The sequence below is a fragment of the Spermophilus citellus genome, assembly GCF_964194105.1.
Source record: "Spermophilus citellus genome assembly, chromosome: 10".
Lineage (NCBI taxonomy): Eukaryota > Metazoa > Chordata > Mammalia > Rodentia > Sciuridae > Spermophilus > Spermophilus citellus.
In genome coordinates this window covers 115,122,965-115,144,566 of record NC_138197.1, presented here as the reverse complement: position 1 = coordinate 115,144,566, position 21,602 = coordinate 115,122,965, and the positions used below count along the sequence as shown (strand labels likewise).

Genomic DNA, 21,602 nt, shown 5'->3' with positions numbered 1-21,602 from the left:
CACACAATATTAGCCCCAGTTTCAAATGCCAAACATAAAGGATGTCTAGATGCAGAGTTAGGTACCTAAAAAGGAGTATTAATTACCATACCAGAGCAGCTCATCTCTAAGCCTTGGTTTTTGCCATAGAAGAGGTTAAACATAGACTCCAACTTTCTTTCCTTCAAACTACTAACCAGAAAATGTTTTATGTATCCTTTTATGAAAAATTGAGTCATCATTACCAGAACCTTCTGTATTAATGAGGTTTCTCCAAAAAAATAGAAACAATAGGAATGTTTATGTACATAGATTTTTTATAAGCAAATGGCTCACATGATTATGGATGATAGCAAGTCCCAACTTTGCAGGGTGACTCATTAGCTGGAGACCTTGGCAAGAGCTGATGTTGAAGTCTGAAGGCCAGCTGCTGGCAGAATTCCTTCTTGCTCAGGAAGGAGGTCAGTCTTTGTTCTATTCAGGCCTTCAACTAATTGAATGTGTATTGCCACCCACATTATGAAGGGCAATCTGCTGTACTGATTTTTTTTTTAAGGGGCAGCTGTTTTTTGTTTTTTTTTTAAAGAGAGAGAATTTTAATTTTTAATTTTATTTTTTAGTTTTCAGCAGACACAACATCTTTGTATGTGGTGCTGAGGATCGAACCTCGGTCGCATGCATGCCAGGCGAGCGCACTACTGCTTGAGCCACATCCCCAGCCCATGCTGTACTGATTTAAATGTTAATCTCAGCCAAAAAACATTCAAAAACATTCAGCGGGAATAATTTAGCAAAACCAAGCTTGGTTTGAATTGCTCTGAAAAAGACAATTCAATGCAATGCTACCTTTTCCCTAAATTACAACACAATTCAACTAAACTGCCATTCTCCTGGGTTTTACTTCATGGAATTGATATTAGAAATTTTATTAAATGTTAAAAAAAAAAACACCAATATGTATGCTATTAAAAGTTCCTTATTAGAATGTGTATTTTTATAATTAATAAACTTTAAATCTGAAATGAATGGGAACTCGCAAAATTTTACTTGGATTTTGAGGATGAAATGGCTTATACTTATCATTCATGACTTGAACATCTAATTATAGAGAGCAAGCAAATATCCACAAATAAAACCTGTTATCTCTTGAAAACAATACTTGAATCCTGCAATTCTGGCAGTGGAAATTCCTCATGGTGGGGAAGGTAGCTGAACTGTAACTGGAATAGTTTTTAGGTCCACCATTCATTTTGGGGTTGCTACATCAATGTTATTTCTAATTCCAACTTGTGGCTGACATTCCTCCCAGCAACAGAGTCTACCCTTATTTTCCCTTAAATCTGGATTCTTTTTTTTTTTTTTTTAATTTTTATTTATTTTTGAGAGAGTTATTTATTTTAGTTTTCAGTGGACACAACATCTTTGTTTGTTATGTGGTGCTAAGGATCAAACTCCGGGCCTCAGGCATGCCAGGCTTGAGCCACATCCCCAGCCCCCAAATCTGGATTCTTACAACCTAGAGTATGATGGAAGTTGTGTTAAGGTGACCTTGAAGGTCAAGTCCTAAAAATGTCAGCTTCAACTTCATTCCACCAGAGCCCTGAAAGGCCCACCAAGGCAAGGTGTTCTGAGGCTTCTGAGCTTAGATGCTATGGAAAGGCTGAGGCACTAACAAGGTTAAGAGCACCTTTCCAGCCCAGAAAAGTGAAAAGCTTAAGACCTTCATAAGACCCACAGCCAGAAGAATCCAGCAGATACTCCTGAATTTCAAACCCAAAGGAAGTTTGAGATATTATACCATTAAATGTGAGCACTGTTCTACAACAATAACTAACACACTGTTAATACTGTAAAGTACCACAGCCACCACGTGGTTGGGCTAATAAGACTCCTTACTCTACCTTTTAATACTTTGGTCCAATTTTGCACCTGCAATTCTTCCTTCTCTCTCTGTTGCATCGATGAGATAAGGTCATGATATAAAGTTAACATGCAACTAGATGTATCTGGCTTCTAAATTTAGTTCACTAACCTTAGGATATGGAAGAACATTTCTTTTTCTCACTTGAAAACTTAGAAATTTCTTATCTGAAGTCACCATCTGTATTAGAGCTTGTTTAAAACTACCCAGATACTATACCTAACAACCTCAAGGTAAAATGCATTCACCTAGTTCGGTTTTCAAGCAGCAACTTTTTTTGAAAACCAAAACCAAAATGGTTTAAATTTCCTGTAATTTATAAACTCAGATTTGTGTGAAGAGAATTAGGTTATCAAATATCAATTGTTTTGGTCCTTTACTATCATTCTGGGAATTAGCCTAATTTGGATTACCTTCTTTTACTAAAAAAGGATCAACAAATATATTAGCATTAAAATAGTACAGGTTGGGGCTGGGTCTGTGACTCAGTGGTAGAGCACTTGCCTAACATGTGAGGTACTAGGTTCAATTCTCAATACCACATATAAATAAATAAAGAATAAAGGTCCATCAACATCTACAAAAAAAAAAAAAAATTAAAAGATTAAAAAAGAAGTAGTATAGACTGCTAGGTATGGTGGCACACACCTGTAATCCCAGCAGCTCAGGAGGCTGAGACAGGAGAATCATGAGTTCAAAGCCAGCCTCAGCATTAGCGAGGGGCTAAGCAACTCCGTGAGACCACGTCTCTAAATAAAATACAAATTTGGGCTGGGGATGTGGCTCAGTGGTTTAGTACCCCAAATTCAATCCCTGATACTCCCCCTCCAAAAAAAAAAAAAAACCTCCAGGCTGGCCTGGGTTGTGGCTCAGTGGTAGAGGGTTTGCCTCACATGTGTGAGGCCCTGGGTTTGAGTCTCAGCATTGCATATAAATAAATAATTAAAGAAGGTTCATAACAACTAAAAAAAAAAAATTTTTTTTTAATAGTACAGGCTGTGAAAATTTGATTTCATGCTGAAATTAGTCAGTCAAAATAAAACCAAAAATGATGGGCTGGGGATGTGGCTCAAGCGGTAGCGCGCTCGCCTGGCATGCGTGCGGCCGGGGTTCCATCCTCAGCACCACATACAAACGAAGATGTTGTGTCCGCCAAATACTAAAAAATAAAAAAAATTAAAAAAAAAACAAAAATGAATAGCCATATCTAACTACTAAATCACATTTCTGAAGATTTAGAATGTCTCCTTAAAATGGAACTTTTTAAATGAGAAAACTGGAGACATGGGCTGAGGTTGTGACTCAGTGGCAGAGCATTTGCCTAGTATGTGTGAGACACTGGGTTCAATCCTCAGCACCACATAAAAAAAAAAATAAGAAAATAAAATGAAGGCATGCTGTCCCCATCTACAACTACAAAAAAAAAAAATAAATAAAAACTGAGACGCGACACTTTATAAATACAGACTAGTCAACCACCAATAGTTAGTTTGCTTTTTTCCCCCAGGCAGTCTTAATTCATACTTAATTCTTTCCAACTATTTCAGGGTTAAATCTTTAAAAACACTATAGTTTTAAAGTAATTATTAACATGTTGGGCACAGTAGCACATGCCTATAATCCCAGCAAATTCAGAGGCCGAAGCAGAAGCAAAAGATTGCAAGTTCAAAGCCAGACCAGACAATTTAGCAAGACCCTGTCTCAAAGTAAAATTAAAAAGGGCCAGGGGTAGTAGCTGAGAGGCAGCACACTCCTGGATTCACTCCTTAGTACAATACAACAACAACAAAAAAAAAACAACTCTCACAGATAAATCACGAACAGATGGGTTTATTTCAGCAGTTAAGTTTGAAACTCTTGCCTTAAGCAAGGGTCCTACAGTGATTATATATCAGGAATTTCCTACACTGTCAAACATATAAAAGTTCCTTTTGCACTTTCTTCAACACTGATCAACAAGCAGATTCAGTCCATTTACTTTGACTCTATTTACTGAGTTAACCCAAGCTTCTTCTTCAGAGACTCTGGCATCTCAGGTGGAGGAGGGCGAGGGAGCCTGAAGTAGACCTTCACAGAGTCATAGATGAACCACTGTAGTGCAGTAAGAGTACCAATCATGATGATACGGGCAAAGAGTCCCTTCCACACACCTGGTTCAAACAGGAAATATGAATGAAAAAAAAAATGCGATATACCCAAGTGTTCTTCTTTCTCCAATCAGGGGGAAAAAATTCACCTTACCTTTAAATCCAAGTCTCTTAAGGACTTGAGAAGCACTGCTACCTTTCTCTTTATTCAGCACAGACACTACAGAATCAGCAGGGTGAGAAACAATTGCACAAAAGACTCCAGCTGAAAAAAAAGTCAAGATAAATGATTCAATATGGATCAGTTAAAAAAAAAAATTCAAATCATAGTCAGCCTCCCTTTTCCATGCCTCTGAAAATAAACTATTTAGAAAACCAGATTTTAGCTGGACATGGTGGCATAGGCCTATAGTCCCACTACTGGGGAGGCTGAGGAAGGAGGTTCTCTTTAGCCTAGGAGTTCAAGACGTCGGCAACATAGTGAGACCTCCTTATTAAAAAAAAAAAAAAAAGGAGAAAGAAATAAAGAATTCAGGTGAGACTGGTGAGATTATAAAGCAGTCTATTCTATGTAAAAATGAACAATTCTTTCAGTTTTTATTAGATTTTAGTCAATACTTCCTCTTTATTAAAAATTTGTTGTGGGCTAGAGTTGTGGCTCAGCGGTAGAGCGCTTGCCTTGCATGTGTGAGACCCTGGGTTCGATCTTCAGCACCACATAAAAATAAGTGAAATAATACAACTAAAAAATAAATATCTTTTAAAAAAAATCTATTGTCTCTGGGGATGTGGCTCAAGCGGTAGCGCGCTCGCCTGGCATGCGTGCAGCCCAGGTTCGATCCTCAGCACCACATACAAAGAAAGATGTTGTGTCCGCCAATAATTAAAAAATATTAAAAATCTGTCTCTTAAAAAAAAAAATCTGTTGTAATCATGGCAACTTATCAAGATCCCATATCTCAAAATAAAAAATGAAAACAGATGGAATGTGACCCAGTGGTAAAGCGCCCCTGGGTTCAATCCTAGGTACCCAAAAAACAGTTTTTGATAAATTTTTTGTAAAATGGTGCAGATCAATACATATATTCCCAAGCCTAACCATAAAACAATCCTTTTAGATTAGTTAGAAAGTACTTATGAATCCAAAAGGACATATAAAATGTTATGGGAAAATGGGCACAATGGTGCATGCCTGTAATCCCAGCGGCTCTAGAGGCTGAAGCAGGAGGATCATGATTACAAAGCCAGCCTCAGCAACTTGAGGAGGTCCTAAGCAACTCAGTGAAACCCTATCTCTAAAAAAGGGCTGGGGACGTGTCTCAGTGATTAAGTGCCCCTGATTTCAATCCTGTACCAAAAAAAAAAAAAAAACATTATGGGAAGATAAAACTGCTTTGTAACCTTTGGAATACTTTTTCCCCACAGAAGAGGTCAATAATGAAAACAATTATTAGCCCCTAATTTCACAGAAAAATGTGTTCCAAATAACTCTTACCTATGTAACCTGCCACAAACGTTACAACCAGCTGTTCTGCCTTTGTACATTCACTTCGGGGCTTAGGAACCACAAACTTGTACAATGCTTCAACAGTACGTTCAAAGCAGGCAAACTTCATCATGGTGTATGGTATCTGTCTCATCCAGAGAGGAGCAACTCCCTTGTAGAATCTAGGAAATTAGGAGACTTATTTATACATTTGCATATGTTAATCTAGCTGATATTTTCATCATTAACTTAAGTGTCCGCACACCAATCGAGTCCTGATAGTAAAAAATGACAGCGTAACTGCATGCCATTTCCATCAGAACCTTAGACTAGCATGCAGGTATATTGATCTCACATGCCAATGACTCAAGCACCTTTGACTATACAACCAAAAAAGTTGCCGGATGTTCTCTGACTGGAAACTACAAGAAACAAGAAGTTTACAAGTAGAACTCAGCCCAAGACTCATCCACAAAGGTGGATCTAAGGAAGCATGTTGTGGCCTGACTACAGGCAAATTCTTAACTATGAATGGATCACATGAGTTCTAACAAGTTCTCTCAAAAGCAAATAGTAAATATTTGGGCCAAACAGTAAGTGTTTGGGCTTAATTCAGGGCTCAAACCATGTACTAACAGAACTTTTGCCCCTAGAATTTAGGTTCTAGACATGGGTAAATAAGACATTAAGGACTGGTGTTGTGGCTCAGCAGTAGAGCGCTTGCCTCACATGTGCGAGATGCTGGGTTTGATCCTCAGCACCACATAAAAATAAATAAGTGAAAATATAGGTATTGGTCCAACTACAACTAAAAAAAAATGAAATATTAAAAAAAAGATGATAACATTAAATAACATAATAGAGACCGTAAGTCTGCTGGGCTTAATGCTAAGCAATGAAAGTATTTTTAGCCAAGTGTTTACTTACGCTTTTAAGCCTTCTTCCTTATACATTTTGGGAGCTGCATCCCTCAAAGTGTTGGCATAACCTGGTTGGGTTTGAATCCGAACTTTAGTAGCTTCCATAGGAGCCAGGGCAATGTCAGCAAAGAATTCAGCACTGGCAGAAGCAGCCAAATACAGTGATGTGCGCCAGAGATAGGCGTTCTCCTAAAAAACAAAACATAAGGAGGCATGTAAATTGCTGGAGCATTGGCTATTTTCAATTTAAGTGATAATTTCAGACCTTTGTATTTATCACACAGTCAGTCCCTAGGTAACACACAATATGAGACTTAATATATGTTGTATCTCATAAGTTGTAACTTCATGAACCAAATGTGAACATTTTTTGAATATCTGGTTGCAAGGTATAGTTAGCCCTACACAAAGGAATCCCAGAATCCTCCTTTTTAAAAGAAGTGAACCTAATCCAAATTATTTAGGAAGCAACACTGCAAAAGGAAAAGAGCACTGAAATTTTATGAAATGCTTTTGTTTCTCATCCTGTCTCTGCTAAAACAGCCTATGACTTGAAATAGATTGCTTATTCTTTGGAGGACCATTTCTTAAGTTGTAAAATAAGTTGAGTCAACCAAAAGCTAAGAAATTATTTAAGACTTTCAGTTAAAAAGTTAAATCACGTACCTCACCAAGCATGTTGCTATACAAGACTTTGAAGACTTCATAAAAGCCAAACTTGCAAAGCCCTTGCATAGAGTAGCCAATGAAAGTTGGAGCCCATCCTTTAGCCAAACCACGAACACCATCTTCCTTAAGTGTAACTGAGAATCCATTAAATATGCCTTTGTACTTCTGGGGGTCCACCTTTATGTAAAAGAAGGAAAAAAAATTAAATGCAACAAAGATCTAACACTTCTCATAAATATATAATTTTTTCCCTTTTGGTTCTAAAATAAAATTTCAGTAACTACACAAGGTAAATAGAGTTCTAACACACTATCAGGTTAATATCTATGTCTTTTATAAATAGAAACTTTTTATACATTAAGCTGAGTCATAAATCTTGAAGGGATAGTTAAGAGGGTAAAATTCCAACAACAACAAAAAAAAAACTGATGGTTTCTTCCCATCTAATTCCCATTATTACTTTTTTCTTTTTCTTTTTTTTGGTACTGGGGATTGAACAGAGGGGCATTCAACTACTGAGCCACATCCCCAGCCTTATTTTGTATTTTATTTAGAGACAGGGTCTCACTGAGTTTCTTAGAGCCTCACTTTTGCTGAGGCTGGCTTTGAACTCTCAATCCTCCTGCTTCAGTCTCCCAAGCTACTGGGATTACAGGCATATGCCACCATTCCTGGCATAATTCCCATTATTTTCAAAAAAACGAGTTTTGAAGCTACTGTCTTAATAATAGGTAAGTCTGTATTCCTGATATGCTAGTCCTCTAAGATTATAAAGTCTTATGAATTAGACAATAAACAATTTTAGAAGATACATCAATGCAATAAGAATCTCTTTGACTTAAGAAATTAAATTCACTTCCAGAGACATTCAATAAGTTTTAGCAAAGGCACATTTCATATCCATGCTGTTAACAAATGGGAAAAAGCTTATCTCACTATTTCTGCCAGTACTACAAGGGCTGGTATACATCACCTTCCTCTCTCTCCTTCCTAATATTTCACCTCCTTTCTCTTTTAGGTAAGTAGACTTCTAATCCTGTTTGGGACAAATAAATTTTTGATGTTTGATTATTTTTGTTTTAATAATCTTAATTAAAATATATTCAAATCTTAAGAAAACATAAATAGATATACAAATAACTAAGCCCACAAACTTTTCATACTAAGATATCAAGATCATTTTTTAAAAATTAGGGGCTGGGGTTGTGGCTCAGTGGTAGAGCCCTTACCTAGCACATGTGAGGCACTGGCTTTGAACTTCAGCACCATATAAAAATAAATAAGGATATTTTGTTCATCTACAACTAAAAAAATATTAAAAAAAAAACTCACATGAACTCTATGCCTTGGTCTTATCAATATTTAAGGACTTAAATGTCACTTCACATTAGCATACAAAGACTGATTACCTGCATTGACATGTTAACTGCTTGAAGGGTGATTATTTGGGGCATAAAGAACCAGGAGGAAAGAGTCATGCTTTCTAGAAAGAGGCATTCCGTGGATTTAAAACACTAAAAATAGGGCTGGGGATGTGGCTCAAGCAGTAGCACGCTCGCCTGGCATACGTGCGGCCCAGGTTCGATCCTCAGCACCACATACCAACAAAGATGTTGTGTCCACCGAGAACTAAAAAATAAATATTAAAAATTCTCTCTCTCTCTCTCCTCTCTTACTCTCTCTTTAAAAAAAAATTAAAAATTAAAAAAATTTTTAAAAAAAACATTAAAAATATAAAGACCACATAGTTAAAAAAAAAAATTAGGGTTTGGTTTCCTACTGAAGCTTCTAGCAAGTTGTAATACCTTCAAATTCTTTTCATTTGGGAAACCCTTGAAGATTACTTAGAATTAAATCACATAGAAAAGATATGCTGAATGTCATCATCTCAATACAAACCTGCATACGACATTTCACTAAATCCAGGGGAACGACAGCAGTGTGTGTCAGCCCACAACTTAAGACCCCACCAAAGCCACACAGTGCATAAAACTTCATGGAGCCATATTCACAACTGTACTCTGTAATAAGATAAGACACACCATGCATTTTAATAAAAAAAACTCTTTTGTTACTGGTCATCAACTTACCTCCTGGACAGTTAGGTTTCCACACAGCCTGTTAGTAGATATCTACATCTTACAACAGCCATGCTTCAACAATATTTTAGTCCAGCATGCAAGACAAACCTGCATTCTGCATTTAACCAGATCTAGAGGAACCAATGCTGTATGTGTTGTGCCACAACTAATAATTCCTCCAAGTCCACAAAGGATAAAGAATCTGCCAGATCCATAGTCACAGCTATACTGTTCTGATTGGGGGGAAAAAAAAAATCAAGTAAGAACTTCTTTAGAGATGATAAAGGCCATGGTGATGAAAGAAAACTGCTTCCCTATGAAATAGTACTATCACAGCTAAACAGTTTTGGCCAACATTTAAAATTAAGTGGCTTTCCGTCTATTGCAAATTTCAAGAAATCCACTGTCAAGATCAGATCATTTAAAAATTATTAGGATTTTGTGTCTGAGATACTATTGTCTCTTATTTTGCCATACTAATTTTTAAAAATCCTCTACATTAATAGATCCCTCAATTAAAATAAACATCAAATAGCAGCTTCAGAATACAAATGGAACTCAGAAAGAGCACCTGACATGTAACAAGCTTTCAAAAATTTCAAAAGTTTACCCCAGCAACTATCAATTACTAACCCCTCTTAATGAACTCCTACAATATAAGCATACACAATTCCTACAAATACATGTCATATACAAATGTTAGCTTTAACTTATTACATTGAACGAGAATGAGAGTGTAAGGACTTTTAATCCACACTAAAGACACAACAGAAGCACATGAATGACTGGGGGTAAAAAACAACTTTCCATTTTACAGGCACAATGGAGGTAACATTCTCAGGACTCCTACAATTCCGTTTTCAGGTTTTCTCTGTATATACGCTCCACTGGGATTTAAAACACACACAATTAAATTCGAGCTGGGCCCAACCACCCTGAATCCCAAGAGATAAGCCCAAAGGGATGCCCACCAATTATCTCCTCTGTCTACCTGGGGTCATAAGTCACCTTCTCCACCAGTAGCATTAAAACAAAAAAAGATCATTTACCTTGCATTAACTAAAGCTTGGGAAATATGAGTTAGGGAAGAATATTTTTAAGAAAATTAAAGGCAAATTAAAGAACAGGTGATACAGTTAGAACAATAGGTGGGCAGCGATTAGGAAGGAGACTTTACCCAAAGTCTGCTGACCAGGCAGACTCAAAGAAGAAAAAATAAGAAGCTATTGAAGCCTTGTCTGCCTCTATTCCTTTGGGAACAGAGAGGTCACGGAGGGACGCTGGGCCTAGGCCCTTCCACGCCCTTGAGGGAGGGCCAAGGATCCGACACCAGCCTACGGGGCAAAAGGGTAACATCCCAGGACAAGCAACTGTGGTGCCATACACTGCGGTGCAACGGGCTGGCGCCTTCCCTGTCCTCCAGGCCAGGCCCAGGCCTCAAAGACAGAGCGGGGCAACAGTGGCCTTGACAACTGCATCGGGGCTGTCTGATCTCACCTTCCACAGCGGCGGCTGCCAGGTTGCGGGAACGTCGAGGAGGGCCTGGGGGTCCGGTGGGGCTGCTGCTGGGCCCCGAGAGGCCATCGTGCACCAGCTGCAGGTGTGGCGCGTTGAAGGGGTTCGCCCGCGCCAGGTGGACCACGGACGAGTACATCTTCCTAAGAGAGGAGGAAGCGGCGGTTAGAGGAAAGGCAAGGAGCACGTCAATGTCATTGGGACCCAAAGAGGGGCCTTCTTCCTTCCCGCCTCCGCGCCCTTGAGGAGGTCAAGGCGCCTTCCCTAAGAGGCCGTGCCCAACCGGGCCTACTGCCAAGCAGCTGCCCCATAGGGGCTCCAGGATCCGCTCCCAACACCCACCGCGGGGAAGGCCGAACCACACTCACTCCTTAAGATGGCGAACACCCGACCGCTCCCTCGGAAAGGCTGCGGCTCATAGAGGCCGAATGTCCTCCGGGTCCTCAGATCCGTGCCCTTCGCGCGTCGTCAGCATGACGCACTCAGCGCGTCACTGCGGCACGCGTCGCCTATTGGTAGAAAAGAGCGCGGGGGCCCATTGCGTCATCGCGTTCTCCTAGCAACTCTATCCCCGCCCCCGCCCGCCTCAGCCCTTCCGGCCCAGCTTGTGCGCAGGAGGATTCGTACTGCGCAGGCGCGCATTCCGGGCTGGGTTTTTGAGTTGTGCTTAACTAGGACTCGTGATCTACTCTTTGTCCCTTCACCTTCAGGTGTCTCTCCTTGACTCCAGGAGTTCGGTTCTTTACGTTTGGTTTCCATTATATGGTGATCACCTAAAAGAAATAAAATAAAATAAATGCTTGACTGTATATTATTTAGGTGTTGCAGTTGGGACATTACAACTTCTGCCATTCTAGTACTTCCTTTTTTAAAGTTTAATTCACTGACATTAAACATAGGGCTGTCTCATTTTTCATTAGACTAAGGGAGAATATTTTGAAAGGAAATGTGCAGCAGGAACTCTAAAAAGAGACAAAGATAGCTTGTTGCTTTACCATAGGAGTCTACAAAGCGTATTAAAATACCCAATAAATGCTTAACACATGGGGGAACAGAACTGTGCTAGAGTGAAAGTGATAGTTGATTTGTGTGTGTGTGTGTGTGTGTGTATGTGTGTGTGTAAAATACATTTATAAAATCTTCATTAGACTCAGTTCAGTAAGGAGGAACCTAGTTTAGTAGAGAGTTTAGTAGGGGCTAAATCTATTCTCTAAAGAGGCCACATCTGTGTTAAAAATCCTGCGAACTGTTTTTGAATGACTATAACATCTCAGTGTGGAGAGGAAGAATATTACAGATTCAGATCCCAAATTGACTTTGGCTGTTTTTAGTCTCTTATACTACTCATTTACTACCAACCACTGTATCTGGTCTGCAGCCTCCCCAGTGACTACATTCCAGTATTGTTAAACGTAAGTGTCTTTATCTTCCTATAGGTTCCACCAACTCTAGAGCTAAGAATAACAAGAGATAGGGCTGGGGATATAGCTCAGTTGGTAAGAGTGCTTGCCTCACATGCACAAGGCCCTGGGTTTAGTCCCTAGCCCTTAAAAAAATAAAAGATTACATCTAGCTAAGAATCCTAAAAGATAACATCTAAAACTAATAGAAGAGATTCTCACTTTTCTCTTTGTTGTATGCAGCCAATATAATTGGTAAACGTGTTCATTTATGACTTTCTTGTTGTCTGTGACTATCAAACTTCATGTAACCACTTCTGCTACAATTTCAATTACCCTGAATATGTTGCTCAGGGTAACATAAATTTGTGTTCACAGGCCATGTCACTCATATTTGACTCAGATAACTATTTTCTTATTTCCTTTAAAGCAGAGTTTTTATTCTACAGCAACACCTGTTAGAAATCTTGCCCTTAACATTTTCTTAGCTCTGACACAGTTACATTGGGAATTTACTTCATCTTTACTAAACCTGTCTCTTAAATGTAAGAGAGGGGCAGAGCTGGTCTCATTGGCTCATTACCTGTACAATTACACAGGCTCTGATGCTTGGTTCAAGATGCCATTTAAAAACTTTTTGGGCTAGGGATATAGCTCAGTTGGTAGAATGCTTGCCTTGCATGCACAAGGCACTGGGTTCAATCCCCAGTACCAAATAAATAAATAAGTTTTAATAAATTTATGAACAAAGAAGTCTGAACTGGGTGCAGTAGCACATGCCTGTAATCCCAGTGTCTAGGGAGCCTGAGAAAAAAGGATCATGAGTTCAAAGCCAGCCTCAGCAAAAGTGAGGCACTAAGCAACTTGGTGAGAACCTGTCCCTAAATAAAATACAAAATAGCGGGGGCTGGGGTTGTGGCTCAGTGGTAGCATCCTCATCTAGCATGAGGCACTGGATTCAGTCCTCAGCACCACATAAAAATAAAATGAAGTTATTGTTCTATCTACAATTTAAAAATATATATTTTTAAAAAAAAAAATACAAAATAGGGCTGGGGATGTGGTTCAGTGGCCAAGTACCCCTGAGTTCAATCCCTGGTTACCACCCCTGCCCCTGCCCCCCCAAAAAAGAACTCTGAATTTTTCATTTTGTATTAGGCCTTGTAAATTTTCTGTTTCTGGATGAAAATAATACATATTGAAGATTTATGAGAATCAGTGAGATAATATCTAACAATCTACAAAACATGCTCTATAAAATCTTAGCTGGGTTGGGGATATAGCTCAGTGATGCAGAAGGCAGTAGGTTCAAGTTATACAAAATTTCTGGCATGGACTGCGAGTATAGCTCAGTTAGTAGAGTGCTTGCCGTACCTGAGCAAGTCCCTGGGTTCAATCCCCAGCACTGAAAAAAAAAAAAATTAGGCAAGATTTTAAAACTCTCTAATTTCACCTGCTTCAAGAAGGGAGACTGCCACCTAAAATTATAACTGGGGGTACAAATAGGCAGAATCCTAAGTAAGGCCCAATGCAATATATAAAGTTATAAGAATGAGAAAGACAATATACTTAAAGAGTCACAAGCTGGCTGCAATGCCACACACCTGTAATTCCAGTGATTTGGAAGGCGGAGGCAGGAGGATGCCAAATGTGAGGCTAGGCTCTACAACTTAGCAAGACCATGCCTCAAAATAAAAAGGACTAGAAATGTAGCTCATGGGGAAAGCACCCCTGGATTCAAACGCGGGTAAACCCCCCTCAAAGGAGGCACAGATTAAATTTTCATTGACTTCTTTATCAAAAAGCCTCTCAGAAGAGCCCATTTCCTCAAGTAGGGTGGACTGCTTTTCAACTTGGCTTTACCACTAAGTAGTGTGTGATCTCAGTCCATCCAAAGACTTGGCAGAAACCTGACCTGAGTTCTGTCACACATGTAGGATTGGGACATTTAGGAAGTATGTGTAGGATGAAGGTGGGTTTGCCAAGAATATGGTTCTAATTTACAGGCATGCTAATTTATAGTTATCACCAGCATCATCCCGTTCTAGCAACCCTGTCCCACCCCTTCCTATCCTCCATGCCTCACTCCAACACTGCCCTTCCTGCCTAGCAAAAGGCCTAGGAAGAATTCAGGAGTAGAAGGTGCAGGAAGGGAAATAGTGGCAGACACAGGTGGAAAAGTGCACAAACACCCACTTCTCCAGGGCCCCACACACCAGGAATGAGGAATTTGATCTTATGTAGACAGAAGACATTACTAGAGATTGACATTTAAGTGATTCCCAGTATATAGTAATTACCTCTTTTTTTTTACATTTATTTTATTTATTTATTTTTATGTGGTGCTGAGGAACGAACCCAGTGCCTCACACATGCTAGGCAAGCACTCTGCCACTGAACCACAACCGCAGCCTAGTAATTACCTTTTTAAAAAATATATACTTGTTTTTTAGTTGTAGGTGGACACACAATATCTTTATTTCACTTTTACGTGGTGCTGAGGATCGAACCAGTGTCTCACCCATATTCGACAAGCACTCTACCACTGAGCCACAACCCCAGCCCTATGGTAATTACTTTTACTCCTAGTCCCCTTCACTAGCAGCAGACAATATTGTTAAAGTTTTCTGCAAATGTTTCTGCTGGAGTAGTGGGTGCCCTTCACCGTGGTCTGCAGGTACACCTGGCCCGGGAGTCAGGGAAGTTAATGGAGAGCCAATGATAGCTGAAGGAACTGCCAGCCCAGCTCCTTCCCTGTGTCAACAAGGTGACCTTCAGAGTGTAAAAGCTGCTTTCTCACCTCTGCTTTCCCAGTGCTACACAAACTTCTCTTGTAGTTAACTCCAGCTCAAAACTATACAGGGTAGGGCACAGGGGCACAGGCCTGTAATCCCCTGGGCTGAGGCAAAAGGATTACAAAAGTTGTTCCAGACAACTTAGTGAGACCCTGTCTTAAAATAAAAACTAAAAAGGGCTAGTTGTAGCTCAGTGGTAGAACATTCCTGGATTCAAGCATAGTACTAAAAAAAAAAAAAAAAAAAAAAATTCTGGGAAATAGAGCTCCAGCTTAGCTAAATTGGCTCAGTATACAAGCACAATAGTTCATCTCTTGTTAAACTGGCATCACACCTCTTTAAGTCATATTTAATTTCCAAATAAAGACTAAATAGTAAAGTCAGATTTCCATCTAACATAATGCAGCTGTCCCTGTACAATAGTAAGCAGGCTAACCCTCTCCCCGACCCTGAAAAAATACAAAATCCATCTTTGGGTCCAGCCAAATCACACTGCTCCTTTTATAACCTGTAACATAAATGCCAAGGTAATCAGATTGAATTCTAGTAACACATTTTATGTTCAAATGCAAGAAGCAAAGAAAAGAAAAAAAGGTTACTAGATGCACTGTCGTATTCATATCAAATAAGCACTGTGTCACTATCTTAGGAATAGAAGGACTTGACCTTTCCTTTGAAAGGGGTAAATTGACATGCCCCATACCACTGAAATAGTCACAGAGGGATGAAAAAATTTCTTTTTTTTAATAATATCTTTATTTTTTATATGGTGCTGAGGATCAAACCCAGTGCCTCACATATGCTAGGCAAGAACTCTACCATTGAGCTACCACCATAGCCCCATGAACAAATTTCTTGAGGACTATGATACAGTGCTGGAAAGTTGATACAGCTCTGAGGGGAGACAGTGAAGATGTTTGACTGGCTCTACTAGGTGACAGTATACTCTTCCTTACTAATGAGTACAAAAAAAAAAAAAAAAAAAGCATTCACCGGCGCAATAGCTGCTTACCAGGTGCTAGGGAATATATTGATTTTCTCTAGCACCAAGAGTACACCTGAAACAGCAGCTGCAATCATACATGATTACAGCTATGATAATCCCCTGTTATTCTCCAATATGTTATCTGTCTTCTACACAGGTTAAACAGGCCAATTGAATGAGGATGTGGTAGGAATCATCATTCCTGAATCTTATAAGTTGATAGGCAATAATCTCTGTAATCTCTGCAGGAATGTGGCATTGATTTGGTTTAATATTTTGGCAGGTAACTTGTTTTCCTCTTGGCATTTTGTATCATAATAGCCCTCATTCCACAGACCAGGAAACCAATATAGGTACTCTGCCACAATTTTTTTAAAATATATTTTTAAGTTGTTGATAGAACTTTATTTTTTATTTATTTATATGTGGTGCTGAGAATTGAACTCAGTGCCTCATACATGCTCTACCACTCAGCTACAACCCCAGTCCCATCTGCAAATTTTTGAATGTATATATTCCAACTGTGCATTTCAGAACTCAGGGAGTACCGTAAGGTAGGTTTAGAAACCCACTGGACCAGATTTGAGCTACACTCCACTGATTACTTGACCTCCATAAATCTCTGTTTAGATTGATGGCCTATAGCAGCCTTTGGGATCTCTAGGAATTAAGGTCAATTCACAGCCAGCATTCAGAAATATCTAAAAAGTTTATCTTTTTCTCCTTATTTATTCTACAGTCAAACTAGTGAATGAATGTAGGTCACTTTGGGGAAGATTAGGAGGAAACTTTACAATATAAAATTTTTAAAAATTTTTTTTTAGAGAGGGAGAGAGAGAGAGAATTTTAATATTTATTTTTTAGTTCTCGGCGGACACAACATCTTTGTTGGTATGTGGTGCTGAGGATCGAACCCGGGCCGCACGCATGCCAGGCGAGCGTGCTACCGCATGAGACACATCCCCAGCCCCAATATAAATTTTTTTAAAAAATATTTTTTATAGTAGATGGACACAATACCTTTATTTTATTTTATTTATATGCGGTGTTGAGGAGCAAACCCAGTATCTCACACATGCTAGGCAAGCACTCTACCAACTCAGCTACAGCGCCAGCTCAACAATATGAAATTCTGATCGAATAGCACAGTTTGTTTTGTTTTACTCAGGGGCACTTAACCACTGAGCCACATCCCCAGCCATTTTATATTTTATTTAAAGACAGGGTCTCACCAAGTTATTTAGGGTCTTGCTAAATTGCTGAGGCTGGCTTTGAATTCACAATCTTCCTGCCTGAGCCTCCCAATCTATTGGGATTACAGGGGTGCACCACCATGCCTAGATTGAATATATATACTCCTCCAAAATCCACAATAGAATTTACTCTCAAGATGGGAATTAGGGTTAGGTACTTTAAAAGATAATTAAGTCCTCATGGATGGATTAGTGCACTTATAAAAGGGTTTGGGGGAGCCAGTTTGTCCCTTCTGCCTTTCCATCTCTTTTGCTATGTGAAGATTAAACCAGAGGCCACCACTTTGAAAGCAGACAACAAGCCTACTTTTAGTGAGGGGCACTGAGGATTGAACTCAGGGGCACTCAACCACTGAGCCACATCCCCAGCCCTATTTTGTATTTTATTCAGAGTCAGCGTTTCAATGAGTTGCTTAGTACCTCCCTGTTGCTGAGGCGGGATTTAAACTCGAAATCCTCCTGTCTCAGCCTCCAGAACTGCTGGGATTACAGGTATGCACTACTGTGCCCAGCAAGAGAACAAGCCTTTTACCAAACATCAAATCTGCTGATTTCCCAGCCTCAAGAACTATGAGAAACACATTTCCATTATTTAGAATTACCCAGTCTGTGAAATTTTGTTATGGTATAAGTTCAAACTAAGACATTCAAAGGGCTCTAGATCTCTGACCAGAGAGAGGAATAGAAATTGCTTTAGGGATCAATAAAATAAAAAGGATTGGAGATATGGCTTAGTGGTAAAGCAACCCTGGGTTCAATCCCCAGTACAGTATAATGCCAACTTTATTGGAATCTCCATTGTGGAGATTCTGACTTCTGTTCTCCAGACTTCTGTTCACCAGGTCTGAAGTCTTTTCACTTATAGATAAAAACTAAATTTAGTAGGCTGTTCATCTATTTTAGCTCTCAGGGCACCATAATCAATGAGCCAAAGCCAAAAATCTGTGCAGATCAAATCATTATGATTATTATTTCTGTAGCCCATTACAATAACCATGGCTGCCTGGTCTCCTCTGATTATGTGATAGTACTTGAACCATTCACCCCAGGATCCCATTAAATTTAGAGGGCTCCAATTTGACAACAGGGATTCCTAATATCATTCTTGGCCTACAGAAAATGGCTTAAACATCTATCTCTTTAGGAATGCTGGACTTCTCCTATAAATCTATTTTTAACATCCCTGATAAAGAATTGTCCTCTGGACTCTTTTAAGGAAAATAGTGGTCTTTTAAGGAAAATAGTTGGGAGTAGGCATTGTACTGTACTGGGGATTGAACCCACGGTTGCTTTACCATTAACCCATATCCCCAATCCTTTTTATTTTATTGAGACAGGGTCTTGCTAACTTGTTGAGGTTGATTTCAAACTTGGAACCTTCCGGATTCAGCCTCCCAAGTCACTGGGATTATAGGCATGCAGCAGCATGCCTGGCAAGTACATCTTTTTTTAAAATATTTTATTTTGTTTTTTTAGTTTTAGGTGGACACATATCTCTATTTTACATTTATGTGGTGCTGAGGATCGAACTCAGTGCTTCATGCATGCTAGGCAAGCACTCTACCATCCTGAGCCACAACTCCAGCCCATAATTTTTACTTTTTTGTGTGTGTGTGGTGCTGGGGATTGAACCCAGACCCTTATGCATGCAAGGCAAGCACTCTACCATCTGAGCTATATCTCCAGCCCCTGCAAGTACATCTTAAAATGGAAAAGTTAAGCCTTTTTTTTAAACAAATTATGCTAAATAAATAAATAACCCTGAATATCCATGTTAGACGAATGAAACTAAATTACTATCTCTCACCCTGCACAAATGTCAACTCAAAGTGGATCAAAGATCAGAAAGAAACTCTGCAACTGCTAGAGGAAAATGTAGGCCCAACACTACAATGTATTGGCACAGGAATCAACTTCCTTAACATGACTCCAAAAAGCACAGAAATAAAACCAAGAACCAATAAGTGGGACAATATCAAATTAAAAAGGTCTGTACAGCAAAGGAAACGAGCAAGAAGAGAGAGCCTACAGTGTGGGAAGCCATTCTGACACGTGATTGGGTGGCTCCCGTTAAGGGTCTGAGGCGCTTTGGCTCTGTCGAAGGTTTCCCGACCCTTTCCTGATGAGAGAGCCCATCCGTGTGGGGGTGTGCGTGACCACTGACCCCGGAGACCCAATCACTGACCCTGACCTTGGAGTGCAGCCCCCCCTCAACCTTCATTGGATGGAATTCTCCCCTGAATCTCTTGTTCCCCAATAAAGGGCTACTCCCAGGCATGTTCGCGCTCTCTCTCTCTCCTGCTAGCCCTGAGTAATCCTCGCTGCCCTGCTGGGCGGCTAGAGGTGGGAACCAGAGAGGTGAGCCGTCTTGGACCTAGCAATATAAATAAGGTAACTGGTCTGTGTGTTTTATTTCGATCTCTTCTAACTAACTTTATGCCTAGAACCTCATTAATGAAACCACTGCGCAGGCCGCGTGGTAGATACAGAATGGGAGATGATCTTTGCTAGCTGTTCCTCTGATTAATATTCAGAATCTATAAAGAACTCAAAAAACTTAATACCCCCCAAAACAAATAACCCAATTAACAATGGGTGAAAGAACTAACCAGACACTTCTCAAAAAAATACAAATGACCAAGAAATGCACGAAAAAATCTTCAACATCTCTAGCAATCAGGGAAATGCAAATCAAAACTGCTTTGAAGCTGGGCGTGGTGGCACAGGCCTGTAATTCCAGCAGCTCAGGAGGCTGAGCCAGGAGGATTGTGAGTCAAAGCCAGCCTCAGCAATGATGAGGTACTATACAACTCAGTGAAACCCTGTTGCTAAATAAAATACAAAGTAGGACTGGAGATGTGGCTCAGTAGTTGAGTGCGCCTGAATTCAATCCCTAGTACCAAAAACAAAAACAAAAAAACAAACAAACAAAAAAAACACCTACATTGAGATTTGATCTCACTTCAGTCAGAATGGCAATTATAAAGAATACAAATAATAATAAATGCTGGCAAGGATGTTGGGGGAAAGGAACTCTCATACATTGTTATGGGACTGCAAATTAGTACAACCACTCTGGAAAGCAGTATAGAGATTCCTCACAGAAAAACAAAACATAACAAAATATAGAAATGGAGCTATCATCTGACCCAGCTATCTTACTTCTTGGTATTTACCCCCCCCCAAAAAAAAAAGCAAACAAACAAACAAAGTTTAGCATTCTTTAGTGATACCAACACATCAGTGTTTATAGCAGTGTAATTCACAACAACCAACTTATGGAACCAGCCCAGGTGCCCATCAACAGATGAGCGGATAAAAAAAAATATGGTAAATATACACAATGGAATATTAGTCATAAAGAAGAATGAAATTATGGCATTTTCTGGTAAATGGATAGAACTGGAGAAAATCATTCTAAGTGAAATAGGCCAGACCCAGAAAGTCAAGGGTCAACTATTTTCTCTTATATGAGAAGCTAAACCAAAATAAAAGGGGGCAGTACAAGGAGGGGGACCCCATGAAAATAGAAGAGAGACCAATGGAGTAGAGGAAAAGGATTGAGAGAAGGGAGAAGGTACAGGAAAAGGGAAGAATTGTGGAATGAAAATCAACCAAATTATGCTATGGATGTATATGAATATACCAGTGAATTTCACCTTTATGGATATCTATAAAGCACTAATTTTTAAAAAATACAAATAAATAGAAGAAAGACAAGTAGAGTAGAAGAAAGGGAACAGGGGAAAGGAGGAGGGGAGGGAAAGGAGGAGGGGAGGGAAAGGAGGAGGGGAGGGAAAGGAGAAGTACTGGAGACAGAATTGGAGCAAATTACATTCCATGCTTGTACAGTTATGTCAAAATGGACCCCAATAGTATGTATAAATGTAACACACTATTGAAAAAACAAATTGGGAAAAAACAGGAAATCTATTGTAGCATTCTATTCTCTATCAGCTATTAAAGAAAGATGATTCTGACTTTATTTAATGTTATAACAATAAATGTGGAACTACTGCACATTTATTTTACTACATTGCAGTAGGAAAGAGAAATTGGGCTCAACTACAAAAACAATAAAGAAAACTGGGGAAAGAAACAAGGTTGAGAGATTGATGAATAGGTTACTAATAGGACAGGGTATATCTTGCTAAAGTAATTTACAGCATTCTTCCTATCCACTGGGGATCCGTTCTAAACCCCCCATGGATGCTAAAAATGTATCCTACCAAGCCTTATAAAACTGTTTTTTCCTATACATACAAACCTATGATAAAGCTTCACTTATAAATTAAGTTCAGCAAGAGATTAACAATAATTAATAATAAAATAAAGTAATTAATAACTATTAATGTACTATGCAACATATAATAACAATGTACCATAATAAAATGTGAATGTGGCCCAGTACCCTGGCAAACACCTGTAATCGCATCAGCTGGGGAGGCTGAGACAGGAGGATCATGAGTTCAAAGCCAGCCTCAGCAATGGCGAGGCACTAAACAACTCAG

General features: G+C 39.4%; 1 protein-coding gene across 2 annotated transcripts; it reads right to left on the bottom strand.

Moving 5' to 3' along the window:
• Positions 1-3,714: 3,714 nt before the first annotated feature.
• Positions 3,715-11,231, bottom strand: SLC25A3 (solute carrier family 25 member 3). Of its 2 annotated transcripts, none has more exons than XM_081311075.1 (8): positions 11,027-11,231; positions 10,641-10,801; positions 8,962-9,083; positions 7,060-7,239; positions 6,401-6,582; positions 5,483-5,655; positions 4,142-4,252; positions 3,715-4,050 (listed from the first exon to the last, which is right to left on the bottom strand). In XM_081311075.1, exons 2-8 carry the CDS (start codon positions 10,795-10,797, stop codon positions 3,890-3,892), a joined length of 1,086 nt encoding a protein of 361 aa, XP_081167201.1. In that variant the 5' UTR covers positions 10,798-10,801; positions 11,027-11,231; the 3' UTR covers positions 3,715-3,889. The 2 variants fall into 2 exon arrangements, with proteins under 2 accessions (XP_081167201.1, XP_081167200.1); XM_081311074.1 differs by lacking the exon at positions 8,962-9,083 and adding an exon at positions 9,252-9,376 and having other exon boundaries at positions 11,027-11,203.
• Positions 11,232-21,602: the final 10,371 nt, after the last annotated feature.

Bases quoted from the DNA above. Each gene is read 5' to 3' on its own strand.
- SLC25A3 (XM_081311074.1), bottom strand. From the start codon at position 10,797: ATGTACTCGTCCGTGGTCCACCTGGCGCGGGCGAACCCCTTCAACGCG. The intron at 7,240-9,251 runs GTTTGTCTTGCA...TTTTACATAAAG, and splicing joins TGGTTAAATGCAGAATGCAG to GTGGACCCCCAGAAGTACAA. The intron at 5,656-6,400 runs GTAAGTAAACAC...CTAATTTCCTAG, and splicing joins AAGGAAGAAGGCTTAAAAGC to ATTCTACAAGGGAGTTGCTC.